This window comes from Miniopterus natalensis, chromosome 2 (genome assembly GCF_054644295.1).
Source record: "Miniopterus natalensis isolate mMinNat1 chromosome 2, mMinNat1.hap1, whole genome shotgun sequence".
In the NCBI taxonomy this organism is placed as follows: Eukaryota; Metazoa; Chordata; class Mammalia; order Chiroptera; family Miniopteridae; genus Miniopterus; species Miniopterus natalensis.
Genome location: NC_142082.1, coordinates 140,942,417 through 140,962,675, shown reverse-complemented (window position 1 = coordinate 140,962,675; position 20,259 = coordinate 140,942,417). Strand labels below are relative to the sequence as shown.

General features: G+C 46.7%; 1 protein-coding gene across 3 annotated transcripts in view; it reads left to right on the top strand.

The window, feature by feature from the left end:
• The window catches only part of ACVR1B (activin A receptor type 1B), a 34,294-nt gene extending 19,311 nt beyond the window's left edge, over positions 1-14,983 (top strand). For 2 of the 3 annotated variants that reach the window (XM_087814660.1, XM_016201311.2), the window contains 6 exons: positions 1,437-1,667; positions 4,134-4,301; positions 5,354-5,510; positions 6,716-6,840; positions 9,788-9,918; positions 11,884-14,983. In XM_087814660.1, coding sequence (XP_087670786.1) covers positions 1,437-1,667; positions 4,134-4,301; positions 5,354-5,510; positions 6,716-6,840; positions 9,788-9,918; positions 11,884-12,009 — 938 coding nt within the window. In that variant the 3' untranslated portion in view covers positions 12,010-14,983. Of the gene's footprint in view, positions 1-1,436; positions 1,668-4,133; positions 4,302-5,353; positions 5,511-6,715; positions 6,841-9,787; positions 9,919-11,621; positions 11,828-11,883 lie in introns of those variants that run through there. The other variant, XM_087814661.1, reaches the window with a different exon arrangement.
• The last annotated feature ends 5,276 nt before the right edge of the window (positions 14,984-20,259 follow it).

The window sequence follows — 20,259 nt, the reverse complement described above, 5'->3', positions numbered from 1 at the left end:
GGGCGAGGAACATTCCAGGCCAAGGATTTCCCTGGAGCAAAAGGACAAAAAGGCATGAAAGTTCACCGATGTTTAGGGAACAGTAAAGAGGCCCGCATGGCATGGCCACACTGGGGGTGGGGAGTGGCAGACTGACCCAGGAGCAAAGGACCTTGGGTGCTGTGCTTTTTCTGGCAAGATGAGAGGCATCTACTGAAAGTTTTCATGTAGGGAAAAAAATGTTCATATTTTCCTGTGGAAGGAGCTCTGGCAGTTGTGTGGACGATGAATTCATTCATTTACCAACCTCCTGTTAGGGCGGGGTGAGGCGGGCCATGTGTGGGTTGCAGGGCAGGAACAGGGTGAGATGGGAGGCAGAAAAACCAGTTGGAAGTGTTTTAAAGAAGGGCCTGAACTAGGACTGGCACAGAAAAGATAGGGAGAAGGGGTCTAATTTGAGAAACATTTTGGTGGTTCTATACTGTATATAGTTAAAAGCATAAACTTTGGAGTCAGTCAGTCCTGGATTTTAATCCCTGCATTGCCACTTATTGCTTGTATGCATTTGAGTGAATTACTTAACCTTCCTCCTTTGGGTCTTAGTTTTCTCAAATATAAAATGGGGATAACAAAATACCCATCTTATAGTTATTTGTGAGGAAATGAGATAATTAATGTAAAGCCCTTAGCATAGTGCCTAAAGCATACAGTAAATGGTAGTTCACATCCACAAGAATTAGGGATTAATAACTTTTTTTATTTGGTCAGGGAGAGGAAGTGACAGAGTTAAGAGTCCGTCATGATAGTAAGGGTGATTGGTTAGATAGGGAGACATTGAACGAGTCAAATGAGGCAATAAACGAGTCCTATAAAGACAATAAAATTAATCTTAGAGTAAGCATGGGTAGTCTCCCGTTCTGCATCTGGTGCTCCACCTGTGAGCAGAACTTTGATCTCCGGATCCTTATATACCCTCATTAAAATTTTGGGTTTCATGGGCCACACAGCACTGCCCTCTAGTGGCAGAAGAGCAGAGCAGCCAGAAGGCACTGCCTGTGCTCAAGCCCTCACTTTCATCTTTTCTGCCTTCTTTCCTCTTCATCAGCATAAGACAGATGTGGGTGGGTTGGCCCACCGGAGGCTGGTTACAGAGTTAATAAACATGGTCAGACATTTATATTCAAATCTGTCGTCCATGCTGAGGGGATAAATTGCTTAGGTCAGGAACAGCGAATCCTATGCTTCTCCCTTCCCGTGTCCCCGCTCCGTCGCTGCCTGGCGTAGCCCTCTGGTGGATTACCTGGACGTGGCACAGGGGCAGCCGCACTGCACGGTCAGTGGACCAGTGTAGTGTGGGGCATGGTGGTAAGGGCTTTTCCCGTGTGGCAATGAGGGTAGGCGTTACAAAGTTTACCTGAATTACAGTGTCGGCTTTCTTTCCATTCTTTGGTCCGTAGGGTTGCCACTTTTTGTCCAGCGCACGGTGGCTCGAACCATCGTTTTACAGGAGATTATTGGCAAGGGCCGGTTCGGAGAAGTGTGGCGCGGCCGCTGGAGGGGTGGTGATGTGGCTGTGAAAATTTTCTCTTCTCGTGAAGAACGCTCTTGGTTCCGGGAAGCAGAGATATACCAGACAGTCATGCTGCGCCATGAAAACATCCTTGGATTTATTGCTGCTGACAATAAAGGTAAAGGGCTGGGTTTGGATGCCCGGTATCCTAAAGCCAACCATAGTCCCAGATGGGGGGGGGGTGGATAAATAAGGTAATAATATTCAAACTTTTCTACAAAAAGCTTATACAGAAACCCAGGTTACTAAGCAAGTAAATAAGCAGTGGTTAAGCAGATAAACAAGATAAAGCTCTTGCCCTACCTGCTCACTTTCCCTTCCATTGCACTCTCAAACCCATCCCCAGGCTAGTCCTTGAGGGGCCCCAGTAAGTTTACATTGAATACAGCTGGAGTGGAGAACTGTGCCCTTAGCTCCTGCCAGGAAAGGATGGCCCCAGAAGAGCATGTCTGCATTCTGTGACATACCTCTCCTCTTTTGCAGTGGAGAGGGCACAGCAAAACAGTGACCTTCCTGCCCCCAAAGTGCTACCTCATGGCTTTCAGACTCAGCTTTGGGTCCACTTGTACCTGAGGTCCCTTATTTCTTCCTTCTCAATTCTGTTTTGCTTTTGTTTTTTAGTCTCTCCCGTGGCCAGGCATGTTCTCATTTTTGAGGACTTCACTCATTAGCAAAGAGATAAAGTAATGATTAACGTGCTGTTCTAGTGAGCACAATTGGGGGTGAGATGAGGGTCACGGAAGTCACTCCTGAGCTTGACTGAGGTGAGGGTAGCAGGAGCTGCTCAGGAAAAAAAAACAGTGGAAGGTTCACCCCAGACACATGAGCAGAGGTGAAGTATGTTTGGAGACCTGCAGATAACTTGAGGTGGTTGTGTTACAGCAAAAGACGGTGGCCCAATCACAGAGGCCAGATTGTGAGGATTTTTTGAGAGAATTGTATTTTTTATGAGGTAGTGGGTGGTAACTGAAATATCATTTATTAATTCAATAACATCTATTAACAACTATGGGCCAGGATCTCTGCCAGCTGCTTGGATCATCACACATAAGAACAAGACACAGTTCCTGCCCTCACAGCCCCCAGGAAGAGGGGACAGCAGACACATGAGCACGTAGTCCACTTGAAGTCAAGGACCATAAGGTGATAGGCTTTACATTTTTAGGCAATTGTGACACAGTTTGCTCCCGATGCACAGCAATTTTTAGAAGTTAGTGTCTACAAAGCCTACAGAAGATGCTAAGTATTTGTCCTTCCTGAAGTGACAGCAGGCTGCTCATTCCTCACAGTGCCTTGGGGGTTTGTAGTGACCTCAGCCTCCCCCGAGATGGAGTCTTGGACTTGTACACAAGCGAAGAAGAGGAAGAGAGAATTCGTTACTCCTTCTGATAAAACAATATCACGTTTTGATAAAATTTAAATCTTACATATGTTTTAAAGGATCAAAAGATGTCTTCCCTTTTAACTTATTGGCAGGGTCCTCAAGACTTTGGGGCTAGTTGGAGTGCAAGGGGTATATTGGGTGGACCCCTTGTTCATAACCAGAGAAGCCAGGATTGGTGCTTTTCCAGAAGCCACTCCCTTTATTGGTTCTGGCAGCTGTGAGAGTCAGAATCTGGCTGTTGAAACCCACATCAGGGCCAGGGAAGGAGAAAAATGGGACTCCTTCGGTCTTGCCCTCTTTACACAATATATAGTATATAGCATAGTGTCCTAGAACCAGCACTGGCCTGTAATTTAGATCTCAACTCAATTTCCAATTTTCCTATTGACTGCAGCGTAACCCAGTTAGATTACCAGATTTTGGTTTTACTTTTTCTCCCTCTGTACCTCCCCCTCCTCCTTCCCACTGTGCATGTGTACACATACACAATGTATGAAAGTGTATGCTATCCACCTTCCATTGCTCTCTGAGGGTAAGATGACCTCTCTGGAATACTTGGACATGTGCTTGTCATTCATTGAAAAGTGTTTTTTGGCCTGGATTACAATAATGCACAAAGGCGCTCTTTCCTACTCATAGTGAACTCATAGCTTGGTAAGAGCAATGGATTTAGGAAATAAATGCTGCAAATAAGACGGGGGCTGGGCTGGGCTGGGCTGGAAGAATGGGGGTGGGAGAAGGTAGATGAGGATATGGGGGGGATAAATGGTGATTTAAGGAGACTTCACTTGGGGTAGTCAACACACGATACAATATACAGATGATGTGCTATAGAATTGTACACCTGAAACCTGTATAATTTTATTAACCAGTGTCACCCCAATAAGTCCAATTTAAAAAGGGGTCTCGGAACACAGAGGACCCACGAAGCCTCCCTCTTTGGCAGCAGTGGGCGCAGTCAGTTGTGGTTGCTAACACGGGTCTCGTCAGGATCAAAAGCAGTGTTGGGGATGTTATCTGTTACTTTCTGTACCTGTATGCTTCGGCTTCCGGATGCCTCACACTTCAGATTTGGTGTTATAATGGAATCCTGTAGCCACCTACAGGAAATGTGGAAGCAGGTCTGAGAAAGAAATGCCGTTCTTCCTGGAGTCCGTGTGGTACTCATGCTCTTCCTTTCTCTTCTCTGGTTCTCTGCAGATAACGGCACCTGGACCCAGCTGTGGCTTGTCTCGGACTATCATGAGCATGGCTCCTTGTTCGATTATCTTAACCGGTACACAGTAACGATTGAGGGGATGATTAAGCTGGCCTTGTCTGCTGCCAGTGGGCTGGCACACCTGCACATGGAGATCGTAGGCACCCAAGGTGAGTGGACCCAGCCGAGGGGCAGTGACGCTGAGTAGGCTTTAAAGGCTTGTACCATCCTGATATAATTCCCAGACTCCTTTTTATTGAGAAAGTTGGAGCTGGACCTCAAGAACTGTAGTCTAATCTAAAGGAGAGGGGTTTGAACTTGACTTGAATGAGAACAAGAGGATCTCCAGGGGCTTCTTTCCACCTGCCTTCAAAACTCCCTCAGGGCCCCTAGTGGAAACTTTTGGTTATTTGCTATTCCACAGCCTGGCACAGTTGTTGGTGAGCTAGTGTTCAGTGAGTAATCATCTCAGAAGTCCACAGTGCACAGGAGCTAAGACAATTCAGCAGACTCGGGCGGCAGGAGCATCAGTTTAGTAATTTTACACACTCATTGTTGGGGACAGCTGGCTTAAAGACTGCCTGGTGGACCAGACCCTGCGCTTCGCTAATCTAGGGTTTTCCTGGACGAAAAAGACCTTGAGCATCCCTGCTTGTTGGCAGTAATGTCAGCTCTTCGGGAAATCCTCGGTCTTGTCATGGTGGTGGGGTGTGTTCCCGTGATGCCTGGCTCACCAGGGCAGCAGCACTTGCTGGCCATGACAGAAAACCAGCCATTAAAGTTTGGTCCTGTTCTTAGCCGAGGTGGGGATATTGGCTGTCCTTGTTAATTGGTTGGTGATTTTGTTTGATTCTAAGAACCTAGCCAACACAGCAGTTTTTCTTTGAATTCCTCAGCACTTCAGTACTGGAACATTTTCGTTCAGGGAAGGCAGTAGTAGTGGTACTCACAGTAATATTAGTTAACATTCGTGCCCTTCCAAGCGCATTACTTCCCTACACTAATGTGCTGAATCCTCACAACATTTTATTCCCATGAAGTAAGTACTGGTGTTAGTCTTTACAGATAGGGTAAGTCGCTTTTCCAGGGTTACTGGGTTAGTGGGAGGCAAAGCCAGGACTGGAACTCACACAACCTTCCTAACTTTCACTCTGGCTGCAGACTCTTGCTTGTAACATTTTTACTACCTTACTTTAAAGATTCCTGTTTTTTCCTCTGCCAGGGAAGCCTGGAATTGCTCATCGAGACTTAAAGTCAAAGAACATCCTAGTGAAGAAAAATGGCATGTGTGCCATCGCAGACCTGGGTCTGGCCGTCCGTCATGACGCGGTCACCGACACCATTGACATTGCCCCAAATCAGAGGGTGGGAACCAAACGGTAGGAAGGCCCTGGGCCTCTGCCCTTGCCCTGTACCTGTACTGAGTAGCCTATGTATGCCCTTCCCCACTGTGCAAGGGGAGGTGTTGAAAAAGGAGGTGTGGTCCTTGCTCTCAGACAACTGAAAGTTGAACACCCACTCCCCACACTGGAAAGCTAGATATATCTGACAGTTACAAGTGCCAAGAGCACAGCTCCATAGAACTATACACATGTAGGTGCTGGTGTTGGTGTTGGGCAGGAGAGGCAGTGGAGAAGAGAATCTGGAGCAAGATTTGGGAGGGGAATGAGCACCAGGCTTGGCTGGGAGAAGAGGGAAGTGTTGCTGTCTGGAGTGGTTTATGCAGAGACCCCTGCAGAGGCAGGGAGTGTGTTTTGCTCCGGGTTTAGAGAGCAGGGTTGCCAAGGTGGAGCAGAGGTAATCTGGGGTGGAGATTGGGGAACCCTAAGGATTATGGGCCTGCCTCACCCTTCATGTGGAAGTGAAGTGAGGAACTGTGATTGCAGATCAATTTCACGAGTTGGAAATGGAACTGCCTTTTAATAGGAAGGAAGAGGAGGTCTATTGACATACCGAATCCCAGTGAATTTCACTGAATTGTTCTGCTGCCTTTTGCCTTCCTTTTGACCTGAATGAATGCATGACCCAGGACCCAAATTGTGAGGCCTGAGGTGATCCCCTGATTTGCCTTACTGTGTGTGTAGAGGGGTATGGATCGAGTAGTACTAATTAGCTGAGAAGGATTTTGATGACTGTCTAGGATTAATTTTCACATATGTGCAATCAGGTAAGATAACAAAAAAAACTGCAGAATGAAACATAAGCTCAACCCATCCCTGTGGCTACATTTAATAAAGTCCAAGACCCCAGCAGCAACTAGATATTATATATTACTACTGCCCTGTGACCCACGGTACAAACACTTCTGCCAAGAAATCAAAACATGCTAAAAATAAATCTTGATGGTTAAAAAGTAGAGGCACACATAAAAGTAGCCTATGCTATTTACTAAACCTATGCTGAGGAATTTAGATTCAAATCCAGCACGTGGGAGTTGGCAATAAAAGAATTGCTCAGTTCCTCCCCAAGGGACTTTTTTGGGGTGATGTTTGCCCACATTCAGAGGACCCCAGACTTAGTACTTTGATTTAAGGAGAGAAATCATGTTTTTCTATGCATGATCATGTTTCCTTTGCTGTTACAGATACATGGCCCCTGAAGTACTTGATGAAACCATTAACATGAAGCACTTTGACTCCTTTAAATGTGCTGATATCTATGCCCTTGGGCTTGTGTATTGGGAGATTGCTCGAAGATGCAATTCTGGAGGTACTTTTCTCTTCTGCCCTCTCTTGCTCCTGCCTCCCAGTGTAGGATGCTGGGTCACCTGAGGATGCTGGTGCTCTACAGCCTCCTTTCTTTTTACAACCTCTCAGATGCCTAGTGCCAGAGTCCATCAGTCACTGAGAGTTCTCATCAGATATCACGGAACCTGGGAGGTAGCTGTGCTAAGTGAGGGTGTGTTTATTCTTTGGACCAGCTTCTAAAATAGTGGTTTCATTGTGGTAACCATTCTGGAGGCTTGTTTGGCTTTTTAAAAATTTTAAGCAGGTTATTCTTACTGGTCTTTGCAGGTTGGGAAAATACTGGGCAAGAATAGCGTGGGACTAATGCAGGGGTCTCCTTTATACAGGAGGCATTAAGTGCTTACACCCTGGCTCTCAAGCTGTGTTCCTGGGGAACATGGTTTGCATTGGTAAATTAACAGTGGTAATTTCTCAATTTGTAGGAGAAAGATTACCAATGTGTAGAATTTTTCAAAATGAGTTTTTTCTCTTGTATTTTTTTCTTAAATCTTTGAAATTTGCAACTGCTCACTCATGTCAGAATTCAGTAAAAGGTGGTATCAGATTTAGCCAAGAACATTTTTATCATCAGCTGAGTATGTCAGTATTTTACAATGACTTTCAAGTATGCTGCCACGAGATCAAGTTCAAGAACCACTAGAACCCTGCCCTCAGCCATTTATCTCTAATGTAAGAAATTCCAGGTCAGTGAAAGTGAATGAAATGAATTAAAAAGAACTAGTGAGTCTCCAGCTGAACCCCTTTCTGTATTACTGTCTTTGTCATCTGTGATTTGTTTGGTAAGATCCAAATTATGGAGGAGGCACCCAGCTATTCACAGAATTGTATATCTAAAAATTTGATCCTTATATACGAAAGACAGATGAAGAAAAATCTGGCCACATGGGTCTTAAACTGAGTAAATTAATTTGTTCTTCCTCATTCCATCCAGAAATTGAGGCTAAGTGTATAATAATCATGCTAACATTAACCCGTTCTTATGTATAAACTCACTTAGTCTTTACTACAAACCTAGAAGGTGGGCACTGATATTGTCACCATTTTGCAGATGAAGAAAATGAGTCACAGAGAGATTAGGTAATTTGTCCAGAGTCACACAGCTAATAAACTGGGATTCAGACTGTGGCAGACGGAGGCCAGAGCTCAAGCTCTTAATTACCCCTTAGATCACTACCAAGTCAGACTCTATTTCAAAATCTCTCCTATTAGCTCAGGATAGCAGAATTTTTCCTGGAAAAAGGCATGAGAAAGTTACAGTGGATTTTTTAAATTAAATTTTTATTATGGAAAATATTTCCATTTGTAGCTCTGACTTCCAAAAATAATACTCATATCATACTTTTAAAAAATGAACATTAATTCTTAATATCATTTAACAGTCAGTGTTGAGATTTCTCCAGTTTTCTCCTAATTTTTATTTTAAACAGCTTGTTCAAAATTAGGGTTGAAATAATGTTCATTCATTGCAATTGATTGATGCATCTCTTAAGTCTCTTAAAATCTATATGTTTTACCTCCATTTCCCCCCACAGTTTTTAAATTTTTTAATTGATTTTAGAGAAGGAGAGAGAGAGAGAGAGAAACATCGATTGGTTGCCTCCTGCACACCCCCCCACTGGGAACCAAACCAGCAACCTGGGCATGTACACTGACCAGGAATTGAACTGGTAACCTTTTGGGATAACTCTTCAACCAACTGAGCCACACTGGCCAGGGCTTTTTCACAGTTTTTTAAATTGGAGCATCCAGTCATTTGTCCTCTAAATTTTCCTGTTTGTCTCTTCATGGAATTCACATTTGAAGTTCACAAATTCACTGTTCCTGTGAATTTTCTATGATAGCTACATTTAACTACTAGAGTCATATATATATGTGTGTGTGTGTGTGTGTGTATTTGTGTTTTATTTCAAAAGTCCTTCTGTTACAAGGCATATAATGCCAGTTATCTCTCTTTTTGTGATGTTAACAGCCACTGATGATCATTATCCAAATCCAAATTCATTAGAGGTTGAAAAATGCCAATATTCTGATTCTGATAATCTTCATGTATTAGCTAGATTTCTTCTTGAAAGAGAAAATTCCCCTAATTGTCTCTTTGGTTACCAAGATATATAGTTTGAATAGGAAAGGCAGGAAAAATACTTGCTTTCCATTTATTTACCATTTTTCAAAATAATGAGTTTGTGCCCTGGCTGGTGTGGCTCAGTGGTTTGAGTGTTGGCCTGCACACCGCAGTCTCTCAGGTTTGATTCCCAGTCAAGGGCACATACTTGGGTTGCAGGTTTGATTCCCGGCCCTGGTCAGGGCCTGTGAGGAAGCAACCAATGTGTGTCTCTCACATTGATGTCTGTCTGTCTATGTCTATCTGTCTGTCTGTCTCCCCCCGCTCTCCCCCCCTTCCCTCCCACTCTCTAAAAAAAAATCAGTGGAAGATACTATCCTCAGATGAGGACTAACAACAAGGAGAGTTTGTTACCTGTCATCTTACAAAGGTGACAGTGGTTTTGGTGTTTTGGTGCTTTGGTGCTGGCATTTAGTATCATCATGAACTGGTGGACTTTTTTTTTTTTTAAATGGTGGATTTTAAATATTTGTTTCCATTGGAGTTATTAGTCTTACTGTGGCATAAATGTTCTCATCTTTGCCTAGTTGGGAGCTTTTCAAGTTGGTGCCCTTTGACTTGACCTCAGTAGTCTTTGATAGTTTTCTTGCTTTTTGGTGTGAAAAAGATGTTCCTGGCTAATGTCTGTATCTCTTGTCCCATACCTAGATCACCAAGCCTCCAGGGAGCCCTATTCCCTCTTAGTGGGATGTGGTATCGACAGACTACAGTGTGGTTGTTCTCTTTGGATTCTGAGTGATCTCTTCCTTCTGTTGGTAACTCGGGTGGATATTTTCTTTTCTTCCAGGAGTCCATGAAGAATATCAGCTGCCATATTACGACTTAGTGCCCTCTGACCCTTCCATTGAGGAAATGAGAAAGGTCGTATGTGACCAGAAGCTGCGCCCCAATATCCCCAACTGGTGGCAGAGTTATGAGGTAGGAAGCTCCCCTACTTCCTGCTGCTTTTCCGTCTGTATGATTTTTCTACCTTATCTGACAATGGGTCCAACCCCCAGGGGCACCCCCTGAGTGTGTCAGTTATGATATATCACTGTGCTATTATATTATATATTAAGCCCTGAGGGGCCACAGTCCCTTGTCCTGGGCACTGTAGGGTCTCCTCTGGAATCCACAGCCTAATAGAAGAAAAAGGCTTGGCTCCCAGGACACAAATAAGATAGGTGGTCGACAAGAGACAGAAACAAAAACCTCGTGGGAACTGTCAGACCTGTCTAACTAGAAAAATGACTCTGGAGCCACAGGGTAAGCCAGGTTCTGGGGCCCAGTGAAGAAGAGGCCTCCATGAAGGGCGAGGAAGGAGGAGGGAGGGACTTGGGCAGTACATGCCTTCGAGGGACGTGGCCTTTCTGACAGCTCAGAAGGGAGAAGGACCTGGAGAGTTTGAATTTGGGGGAGATGGCAGATGAAGGGAAGAAGGGACAGCATTTGGTGGAAAGAGTTGAAGTGAGGACAGATTTGTGATATAGATTCCTAATAAACACGGAGTTCTTTGGTCTTAGAGTCTTCGGAGGAGTGGCTTGCCTTGCTAAGTGCACTTGGCCTCTTTCCCTCACGGCTCTGCTTTTGAGGAGTATGACCACTAGAGGGCGCCTCCGCACTGGCGAACAAAATCGGTTCACATTTTAGGTGATGTCCTCTCCTTGCATAATAGAGCAGCATTTTCCAAAACGTTCCTTGGAACTCCCGATTGGGTTTACTTCAGAGGATGAGTGTGAGGCTGGAAGAGCTGCTTTTACTGCCCTGCCCCACCCTCTGTTCAGGCAGCGCTGTTTACATGTTGGGACTCTGCTTAGGAAAGTGGGTTCCGCTGCCAAAAGGAATTTTGAAAACCACAGGCCTAGGGCAGCAGTCGGGGAACTCGGCAGCCCTCAGTAACCAGTAGCAGTCCATAGGCGACCTTCCATATCACCTCTTGACCTGACTGTAGTGGTCACCTGTGTCATCAGGCAAGGGCAGTATAGCTTTCGGCCTCTGCCAGGATTGCTTTCAGAGGGTAGTTTCCTGCTTCTTCCCCACCCTCCATCTCTGCATATGAACCGTGAGATTACAGCCAGGTGTGTGCATGGACCAAGGTGTGTTTCTGGTTCATATGCTACTTTTTTTTTTTAGTTGATTTTAGAGGGGAAGGGGGTGGAGCAGAGAGAGAAAGAAAGAGAGGGAGAGATTTTGTTTCACTTATTTATGTGTTCATTGGTTGATTCTTGCATGTGCCCTGACCGGAGATCAAACCCACAGCCTTAGTGTAACAGGACTGTGCTCTAACCAACTGAGCTACCCGGCCAGGGCCTTACTAATTCTTTTAAAAAGTAGTATATTGGCCTTGGCCAGGTAACTCAGTTGGTTAGATCGTCATCCCAATATGCCAGGGTTGTAGGTTCCCTCTCCGGTCAAGACACAAGAAAGCAACCAATGAATGCATAAATAAGTGGAATAACAAATTGATCTCCATCTCTTTCTCTCTTTCTCCTCCCTTCCTGCCTTCATCTCTCTAAAATCAATTAAAAAAAATTTTTAAAATAAAAATAGAAGAACAACAAGTATACAATCATGAAAATGGACTCTCAAACCCGAGATAAATGATTTCCCGATCACAGGCTGTTGTGGGCATTTCTTTCCAGATCACCCAGATGATGGGGAACGGCTGGCTGTGCTTGCTGAGAAGACCTCCCTCTCCTGGCTGAAGCTTTCTCCTTTTGCCTGCAGTTTGTCCCCTAAGGAAGGGCGAGCCAGGGGGAGAGGAAAGCTTGCACAGTGTTTCCCTGGGGTCAGAGCGAGAGAGGAGTGCTGACAGACTTGCACTGAGAAATGAGGAGGGGCTTAGGGACCAGAAAGGCTTCCACTGGGCAGGGTCAAATTGATGCCCTCTGGGTCTCTGTGCAGGCGTTGCGCGTGATGGGGAAGATGATGCGAGAGTGCTGGTATGCCAATGGCGCGGCCCGCCTGACTGCTCTGCGCATTAAGAAGACTCTCTCCCAGCTCAGTGTGCAGGAAGATGTGAAGATCTAACCCTGCTTCCCTCCCCCTACGTGCAACCCTGCGCAGCGAGGACTACAGAGCTGCCATGTTGAGCGTACGATGGAGGTCTACCTCTCGTTTCTGCCCAGCCCTCTGTGGCCAGAAGCCCTGGTCCGAAAGAGGGTCAGAGCCCGGGAGACCCGCTCACTCCCATGTTGGATTTGAGACACAGACACCTTTTATACTTACCTCCTAGTGGCATGGAGACTCTGAGAGTGAATGGTATGGAGAACTCAGTGCCACAACTCAAACTGGTTGTAGTGGGAAGTCCCGCCAAATCCGGTGCATCTGGCATATAGCCAGCCAGCAGTGGTGATGCGCGGCCTGGGAGGGCCCAGGCGAAGCAGAGTGTTGCCAGTGCTCAGCAGCACTGAAGGTTTTCCTCCAGAGACCAACCCCAGCACACCGAGGTGGCCCAGAGGAATCAGCGCGGCCCCTCTCGCAGGCAGTTCTGGGCTCCGTGCTCCATCTTTGCACGGACATCTGGAGGGACTGCCAGTGGAGATGGAATCTGCTGCCTGTCTGTCTAGTTGTGTGTGCATGTGCCGAGGTGCGTTTCCCCTTGTGCCTGGTCCGTGCCACGCCCGTGTGTGTGTGTGTGTGTGTGTGTGTCTGTAGGTGCATACTTCCCTGCTTGAGCTTTCTGCGCATGTGCAGGTCGGGTGTGTTTGTCATGCTGTCTCTGCGTGCCGGTGCCTCTCTCTGTTCAGTAGTGAGCAGTGTCTCGTTTCCTGGTGCCCTGCCTAGAGGTCTCCCTCCCTGCCTCCTGCCCCCAGAACTCTGAGCCACGGTGGTCCTCCTTTCCCAGCAGGCTGCTCTGCCCACCCTTTGTCAGCACCGCTCTCCTCCATTTCAGACTGTGGAACCAAAGCTGGTCCAGTTGTCCATGGCAGGCGAGGCTTTTGGGTCCAAATGTGAAGGAGGGGTGGGTGGACAGGGAAAGCATCTTGGTGTAAGTCTTGGGTTTGTGGTCAGCTGCGACCGTGGGAAATGAGCCAGCCCAGGGCATCGTCCTCAGCAGCATCAAGGAAGGGCCAGGAATTTGAAGCCCAGATCTTGGGACTCAGATTGGAATGTCACATCTGTTTTTCATGTCCCAGATTCTGGAAACAGCAGTGTATATTTTTGGTGGTGGTGGGTTTAGGGTGGGGAAGGGAAAGGGGGGGCAAGGAGTGGGGAGGGAGTTAAGGGTGGGAGGGAGGCATCTGCATGGGTCTTTTACTGGGTTATCTGATCATGGTGGAGGGGAGATAGGCTTGCACCCACTTCAGGGGCCCAACTAACGGGAGCAGCCTGAGCCGAATCATTTAACCTGAGTGTAGTATTTAACGTCTAGAAGCACGGTTGTGGGTGGTGGTTTGGTCAGCATATCTTAAGTATATAATAACTTTGAAGCCATAACTTTTAACTGGAGTGGGTTTTTTGTTGTTTGTTTTTTAATTTTATTGGGAAGGTCTGGATTTTAACTTTTTTTAATATTAAGTTTTTATAAAAGGAAAACCATCTCTATTTGATGATTACCTCTCAATTTATTTGTTTTTAAAGAAATCCCTACAAAAACAACCACAAAAAAAATGTTTCAATCAAGCGCACATAGCTCAATCACACTGGAAATGTCTGTTTTTGTACCTGAGCCTGTTCCCACTCTGCAGTGAGAGTTCCTCCCTGCCCTGGGAGTCTCTCTTGCACTCTGCCCCACTCCCACCCCCAGTTCCATGAGTGGTTTTGGGACTAGGGCCCTCGCCTTTTGTGCATTGTACAGCTGGTTGCACCTTCTCCTCCAGGCATTTACTCAGCAAATGTTGAGTGCCTGTTGGGTGCCAGGCACTGTGCCGGGTGCTGGGAATACAGCTGTGAACAAGACAGGCTTGGGTCCTACTCTTGGAGCACTGAAGAAGGACCTGTCCAAGTTAGTGGATGCCTGTTTTGAGACCAGAAGTTTCATACAATAGGTTCTGAGAGCCTTTTGAGCCTGGAATGATTGCTCTCATAGAAGACCACTGAGGAGCAAGGATGCCCCCACGCCAAAGAGACCGGTGGTGGGCGTGAGAGCCCAATCACTGCATTCATTCTGAGCCTCCCTCCTGCCCCCAGGGGAGCATATTATGGATGCAGCTTCACAGCACCCCTGCCTCCAGCTCAGCTATTCTCTGCCAAAGCTTGTGGAGGAGGGGGAGAGCCCTCTCCCTGCTTAGGTCACCCTGATGCCCCTGACCTTTCTATTTATTTTCCTGATGTATTGCCTCTTTCCTTGCATTAAAGGAGATTTCCCCTAACTGTTTGGGCCAATTTACTGGCTACTGACTAATTTCCCTTGAATACCAATTGTGTCATCAGGGGATCTTCTCTCCCTACCCCTGCTGGCCCCTCACCTCTCCGTCCTGCAGCAGAACCTGGCAGGTTCTAAGTGGTAATGGGGCTTAGACTCCTGTGCCCATCACAACCAGCCTCTGGGATCTGCCAACACTCCTCAACCCAGGGACTCCCAAGCCACTAGCCTACTCCCTAGGTGGCCCTTCTGTCCTCACCACACATGCGGTCCAGCTCCTCCACCCCTGGGGAAGACTGAGCAGTTTTTTGGGAAGCTCCCACCCTCACCCTCGCCACTCTTAACACCAAGAGTTAGGAGTCAGAGAGTTGGGGAGAAACTACAGCCCGAAGCCGTGGTGTTTGGCCCTCTGAAGCTAACCCTGATCCTGAGGGCGCTGTACACCGTTGGATTCTGGAGTCACTGACCAAGTCCAAGCCCGTTCTTTTGTCGCCATCAAGGCCCCTGAACGGCATTCTCGGTACTTCTGTTTGTTTTTGTACATTTTATTAGAAAGGACTGTAAAATAGCCACTTAGACACTTTACCTCTTCAGTATGCAAATGTAAATAAGTTGTAATATAGGAAATCTTTTGTTTTAATATAAGAATGAGCCTGTCCAATTTCTGCTGTACATTATTAAAGTTTTATTCACAGAGCTGTCTGGTGCCATCTGTTTTCCATCTGAGGACTGTGCCCAGCTGTTGTCAGGGGAGTTGCGCACAGGCAGATGTTCTCAGGTAGTGTTTCTACCCTCCCTCTGGGCTGGGGCAGCAGGTCACAGCGAGGAAGAGAAGCTGATCTGCTCATATCGGGCCTCCCTGAGACTGTCCTCTGTTTCCTAGAGGGAGGCGGGCCTGGCACGTAAAGAGACGCGGAAGACGACGAACACCTTTTCCTGGGCTCTGTTTTTGTCTTGTAGCATTTTCCTCTTTAGACAAAAGAGGGTCTTGATCCTACTTAGTCACAAACCACCTAGTCTCTAAGACTAGGAGCTCTCCTTAGTTTTTGCTTCCTCCTCCTAAATTGGAGTATAAATGTGAATTTGGGGCTTTGAGATGGGAGTCTCCAGTGGTCCTCTGGTATTTTCAGTTGTGGGTGGTTGTGAATGTCTGGTTCTAGGCTGAGGGAACCTGGGGTAAAAGTCCTAGAATCATAGAATTTCGTGTTTAGGTGGGACCTTAGAGATCACCCATTCTGCCGCCCGCCAGGCACTTGACTTCCCACAGCATCTCTGCCACGTGGTGTGGGCCCCGTGCTGTCAGGCCTCCTGCTGTAACACTCAGGACCACAACTTCCACCTGCGGCATCTGCTGTGCAGAAAGCTCTTCCTCCTGTAGAACCAGGAGACCTCCATGTGACTTCTATCCACAGGCTGTTCAGAGCAGCTTTCTCTCTTCCATATAAGGTCCTTTAAAACACTTGAAGGCAGCTGTCATGTTATCATGAATCTGGCAAAGCTTAGTTTCTTCAGTTAATATTAGCAGATACTGAAAACTTACTGTGTGCTAAGCAATGTGCCAGAATTTGCTCTTCTATGTATATTAATTGCTTTAATCCAAAAACTGTGAGGTGGGCATTATTGTCCTCAATGGGTTAGGAAACAGGGTTAGAGAACTCAAGGAAATTGCCAATAAATCAAATAAGCGTAGCTCACGGGTGCAAAAGACCTTGGGTTTAGGACGTTTAACCACAGACTGACTGCAGCCCTTCAGCTTTTGCACTGTCCAGCCTCCTTGGCTCACTGTTCTTTCCCAGACCAGCTGCTCTCTACTGAACTTAGCAACAGCCCCAGGGCCAGGGAGGTCACGTAGCATTTCACCTCAGCATTAACTGGCAGCACAGACGTGAACAAGAATTCCAGACTCTGCTTGACCCCTGCAGGTCACACCCCATGGGTGCATCTCATGTCTTGGGTTGAGTAAAATCCAGCCACCTTCTCCTTGCTCCATCCTGTATAAGGGAGGTTGAACTCAAATCCACGACTTCATATGTTTGCCATGTTAAATTTTACCATACAACCTGCCCATTGCTCCAGCCTGTCGATATTTTAAAATTGATTGTTTACCTAGACTTTTTCATTGTTCTCCCATCTGAGACTGTTAGGCCGGAGAAAATCAAGTAACTTACCTTTAGAAGTTGTCTTTAAGTTTGGCATGTATCCCCATAACCCGGATTAGCTGCTAATTAAATTGTCCCTGGCCATAATGCACGAAGATAACAGCAGGAGCCCAGGTAGCTTGCTGAAGTGGCAGGGTATTATGGCTGTTGGAAGGAAAGGTGAAGCCGCTTGTGACTAATCTCAGCCCAGTTCAAAAGATAGTCTCTTGCAGCCATGGACCTACAATTCACTAGGCTATGGATTACAGGTTCAACTTCATTCTGGAAATTAGAATGCCAACCATTCTGGTACCTCTTTGTGTGCCCTTGAAGGTTACTAACTGTTTCACCTTTATAAGGCCCAATACAGGAGACCTGAATTCATTTGAATGGAGTATCACTTGGGTTTTTGTTACACACATTTTAAATTTCTGTCTCCCCAGGCCGTGTCTTCTGATTCTTGGAGTCTGGAAAACATGCTAAATACAACCAAAACAAAATTGGGAGAGAGGAGCAGCATTCAAGAAACACTCAGGAACATGAGGGATGCAGAATGAAGGTGGAGGGAGGGAAGGGAGCTTAGGATCCAGCCAGGAATGGTGTATTAAAGTTCTCAGGAGAGAACCAGAAAAATGGATATATAGATCGATATTTTACGGAATTGACTCATGATTGTGGGGGCTGGCAAGTCTGAAATGAGGCCGACAAGCTAGGGAGCCAGGAAAGAATTGATGATGCAGTCTTGTGTCCGAAGGCAGTCTGGAGGCAGAATTCCTTTTTCCTTAGGGACCTCAGTGTTTTAAGGCTTTCAAGTGATTGGATGAGGCCCATCCATATTTGGAAGGTGATCTACTTTACTGAAACTCTACTGATTTAAATGTTAATCATATCTAAAACATACATTTACAGCAATGTCTAGACTGGTGTTTGACCAAACTGGCATCATACCCAACTGCAAGTTGGTGGGCATCCCATGGTTAGAGAGGATGGCATTTAAGGAATGTGCCAGGTAGCCCTGGGTCTGTCTGGGAATGCTCCTTGGAAGCCAAGGGTGGAAGCTAATGGGGTAGGGGCTAATGGAGTAGGAAGTTTTAAGGAACAATTGATTAATATTAATAGATTATTATTAAATAAGCATTTGTTGAGCAACCGCAGTGTGTGTAAAGCAGTAGGCAGAATGAATAATCTGGCCCTTTCTCTTCAGGACAGAGAGAGGATTTGTATGGAGGGAACAGTAAGGCAGATTTTGGCAAATTCCACTGCAGAGCCATACATAACAAGTGATGGAAGCACAGGCAAGGTGCCTAGGGAACTAAGAGACAGGTCCCTGCCCTCCAGGGGCTCCCTACCTGGTGGAACAGACTAGTAAGTAGTTAACTACAACGAACTGAACTAACTGCTATGATACGGGTAGACACAGAATGCTCTGGTGACACAGAGGTAACATCTACAGGGTGTCCCCAAAAATGTATATACACTTAGCAGCTGATAGCTCAATTGATGTTTCTTTCTTTTCAGATTTAACCCATTGGAATTAATAATTATTCAAAGTGTGTATACATTTTTTGGGGGATATCCTGTATTTTGGAGTAGACATTGGCCTGCTGATTGAGGAGAGGAGGGGATTTTAGTCAGAACGAGTATCACCATTCAAGAACTGCAGATGTTCCATGTAGCTAAAGCAAGGGAGTCAGGGTTGCAATGAGGGAGTCTGTTGGAATTGTCATGTGCTGAGAATTCAAGACTTCATCCTGGGGGCCACCACTGCCATCACTTCCCCTGTGACTGGTACCCCAGAAGGTGCTAATCTAGTTGTAATTTTTCCTCTTAAGTCTAGACTTGGTCTCCAAATTTTTCTCAACAGCATATATGGAGTTGTCCCATAAAACATCTTTGTCATTCCTGATGTAGGGAATAGGTTATTTAAAGCAAGGTTTTAAGCAAGGGAGTGATGTGATCCTATATGTATTTGGGGACAGTCACAGCAGTGGTGGTAGCAGGACCAGCTGGAGGAAAGGGGGAGACTGTTGGTAGAGTGCACAGGTTTGAGGTGTGAACAAATGCAAACAGTGAAGGAAAGAGGCAAGCTGGCCAGTGTAAGCACGAGAATCTTTTTATTTAAATTAAAAACTTTATTGTTGAAAATATTACAGATGTCCCCTTTTTACCCCCATTGATTCCCTCCACCCCATATCCATCCCACCCCCAGGCCTTCCCCATACCAATGTCTGTGTAAACAGGAGAATCTTAGCCTGGTGCACAATGCTCTCCCCCAGGAGAGGGAACCAGGGATGAACCACCAGAGCAGCTGTGTTTTCCAAAAGGGTGGAGATCTGGGGAATCTGGGTCCCTAAGAGCTGCTTTCTGTCCTAGCTGTACCTGTTCTGAAATGAAGCAGGGTAAAATAATACATACCCTCTGTCGTAGGGGCGGTGCTGTAAGGAAAGCTGCAGAGGTAACCCTCCCTTCCTTCTGCTGTCTAACTGGTTCAAGCTGGAGACACCTTGCCACCCCCAATGCAAGATGGTCCCTGGCCTCTGGGTGGGGCTAGACTGAGGCCACACATATTCAACACAAAGAAACTGCCATATCTGGAGTCTCAGAATCAAGTCTGGGCTGTGATGGACCCCCTGCTGCTGGGCTCCCCTGGCCACAATACCACACACAGACACTATTCCATGGAAACTGTTGAGCAATAGGAGTCATTCAGAAAAACAACCACTCCCTGCCCCATCAGCTGCCCACCGGCTGTCCATGCCTCCCTCAGTGTCATGCAACTGAGGGCCCAGCCCTCATTCCTGACCAGAGAGCCAGCTGAGTCCCAGGCCCTCTCCCTCCCACCTCCCCTGATTAGGGGCAGTGGCAACACCCAGAAAGGAGCCCCAGTGGCAGGCTGGTCCTCCCAGTTCTGGGATGAAATGACTATTAGAACTCTGCCATCGAGCGAGACTCCACAGGGGCCTGAGCTTCTGGAGTTCCTGCCTCCAGTGCCCCAACTTCCCTAGAGTTTGAGCAGGTCGCTGGGGGCAAGATCCAGCTCTCCCTGTTCCCTGCATGGGGACTGTTGACTGTTGAGTATCTGGGCAAAGGCTTGTGCCAAAGAGAAGGGGGTTTTATCTTGGCCTTGTCCATCAGCTAAGCCCCTGCTGTCTGTTCCCCCAGCACAAGCCAAGCCCTATCTTGAGAGCTGGGAGTCAGGGCAGCTGGGGCAAAAGGAAATAAAACTTGGGGAGCTCATTCTGAAAGGCAGGGACTTGCTCTTGGGAATAAACTTCAGATTGAGTGCAAATGTCTGAGGAGCCAGAGTAATGGGGCTTTTGCTAGGACGCTTCCTGGAGAGGAGAAAGGGGGAAGATGTGTCCTGGTATGAGGTTGCTGGCAGCGTGCAGCGTGCTCCCTCTAAGCTTTAAGGAACAGCAGAAGATAGGATGGGGAGAACAGATGCTAGACAAGAGACCTGGGCTTAGGAGGAAGTTGTGAAGGGTTGGAAAAGGTAAAGCTTTAGGGGCCTCGTGTACTGTCTGGCGTGCAGAAGTTACAGCAAGGAGGTTAAGCTGTCTGCCCTCCTGATGGATTTCACCTGCAGCAGGACAGCGCCGGTTGAGATCAAAACACAACTTTCTCACTGTGAGAAGTATTAGATTCCAAACTCAGTGCCTAAAGTGGAGCTTGGCATCTCAAGGGAACATAGACCCTCCGGGGTGGGAGAGGAGTTGTGGGGGATCCACAAAACCAGCTGGGACTCCAGGTGGAGTCCTGGCACCAGCCCTTCAGACTGATTTAAAGATTTTCCACCAAGAGACTCATGACCACCAGAGGGCATCACCACCCCAT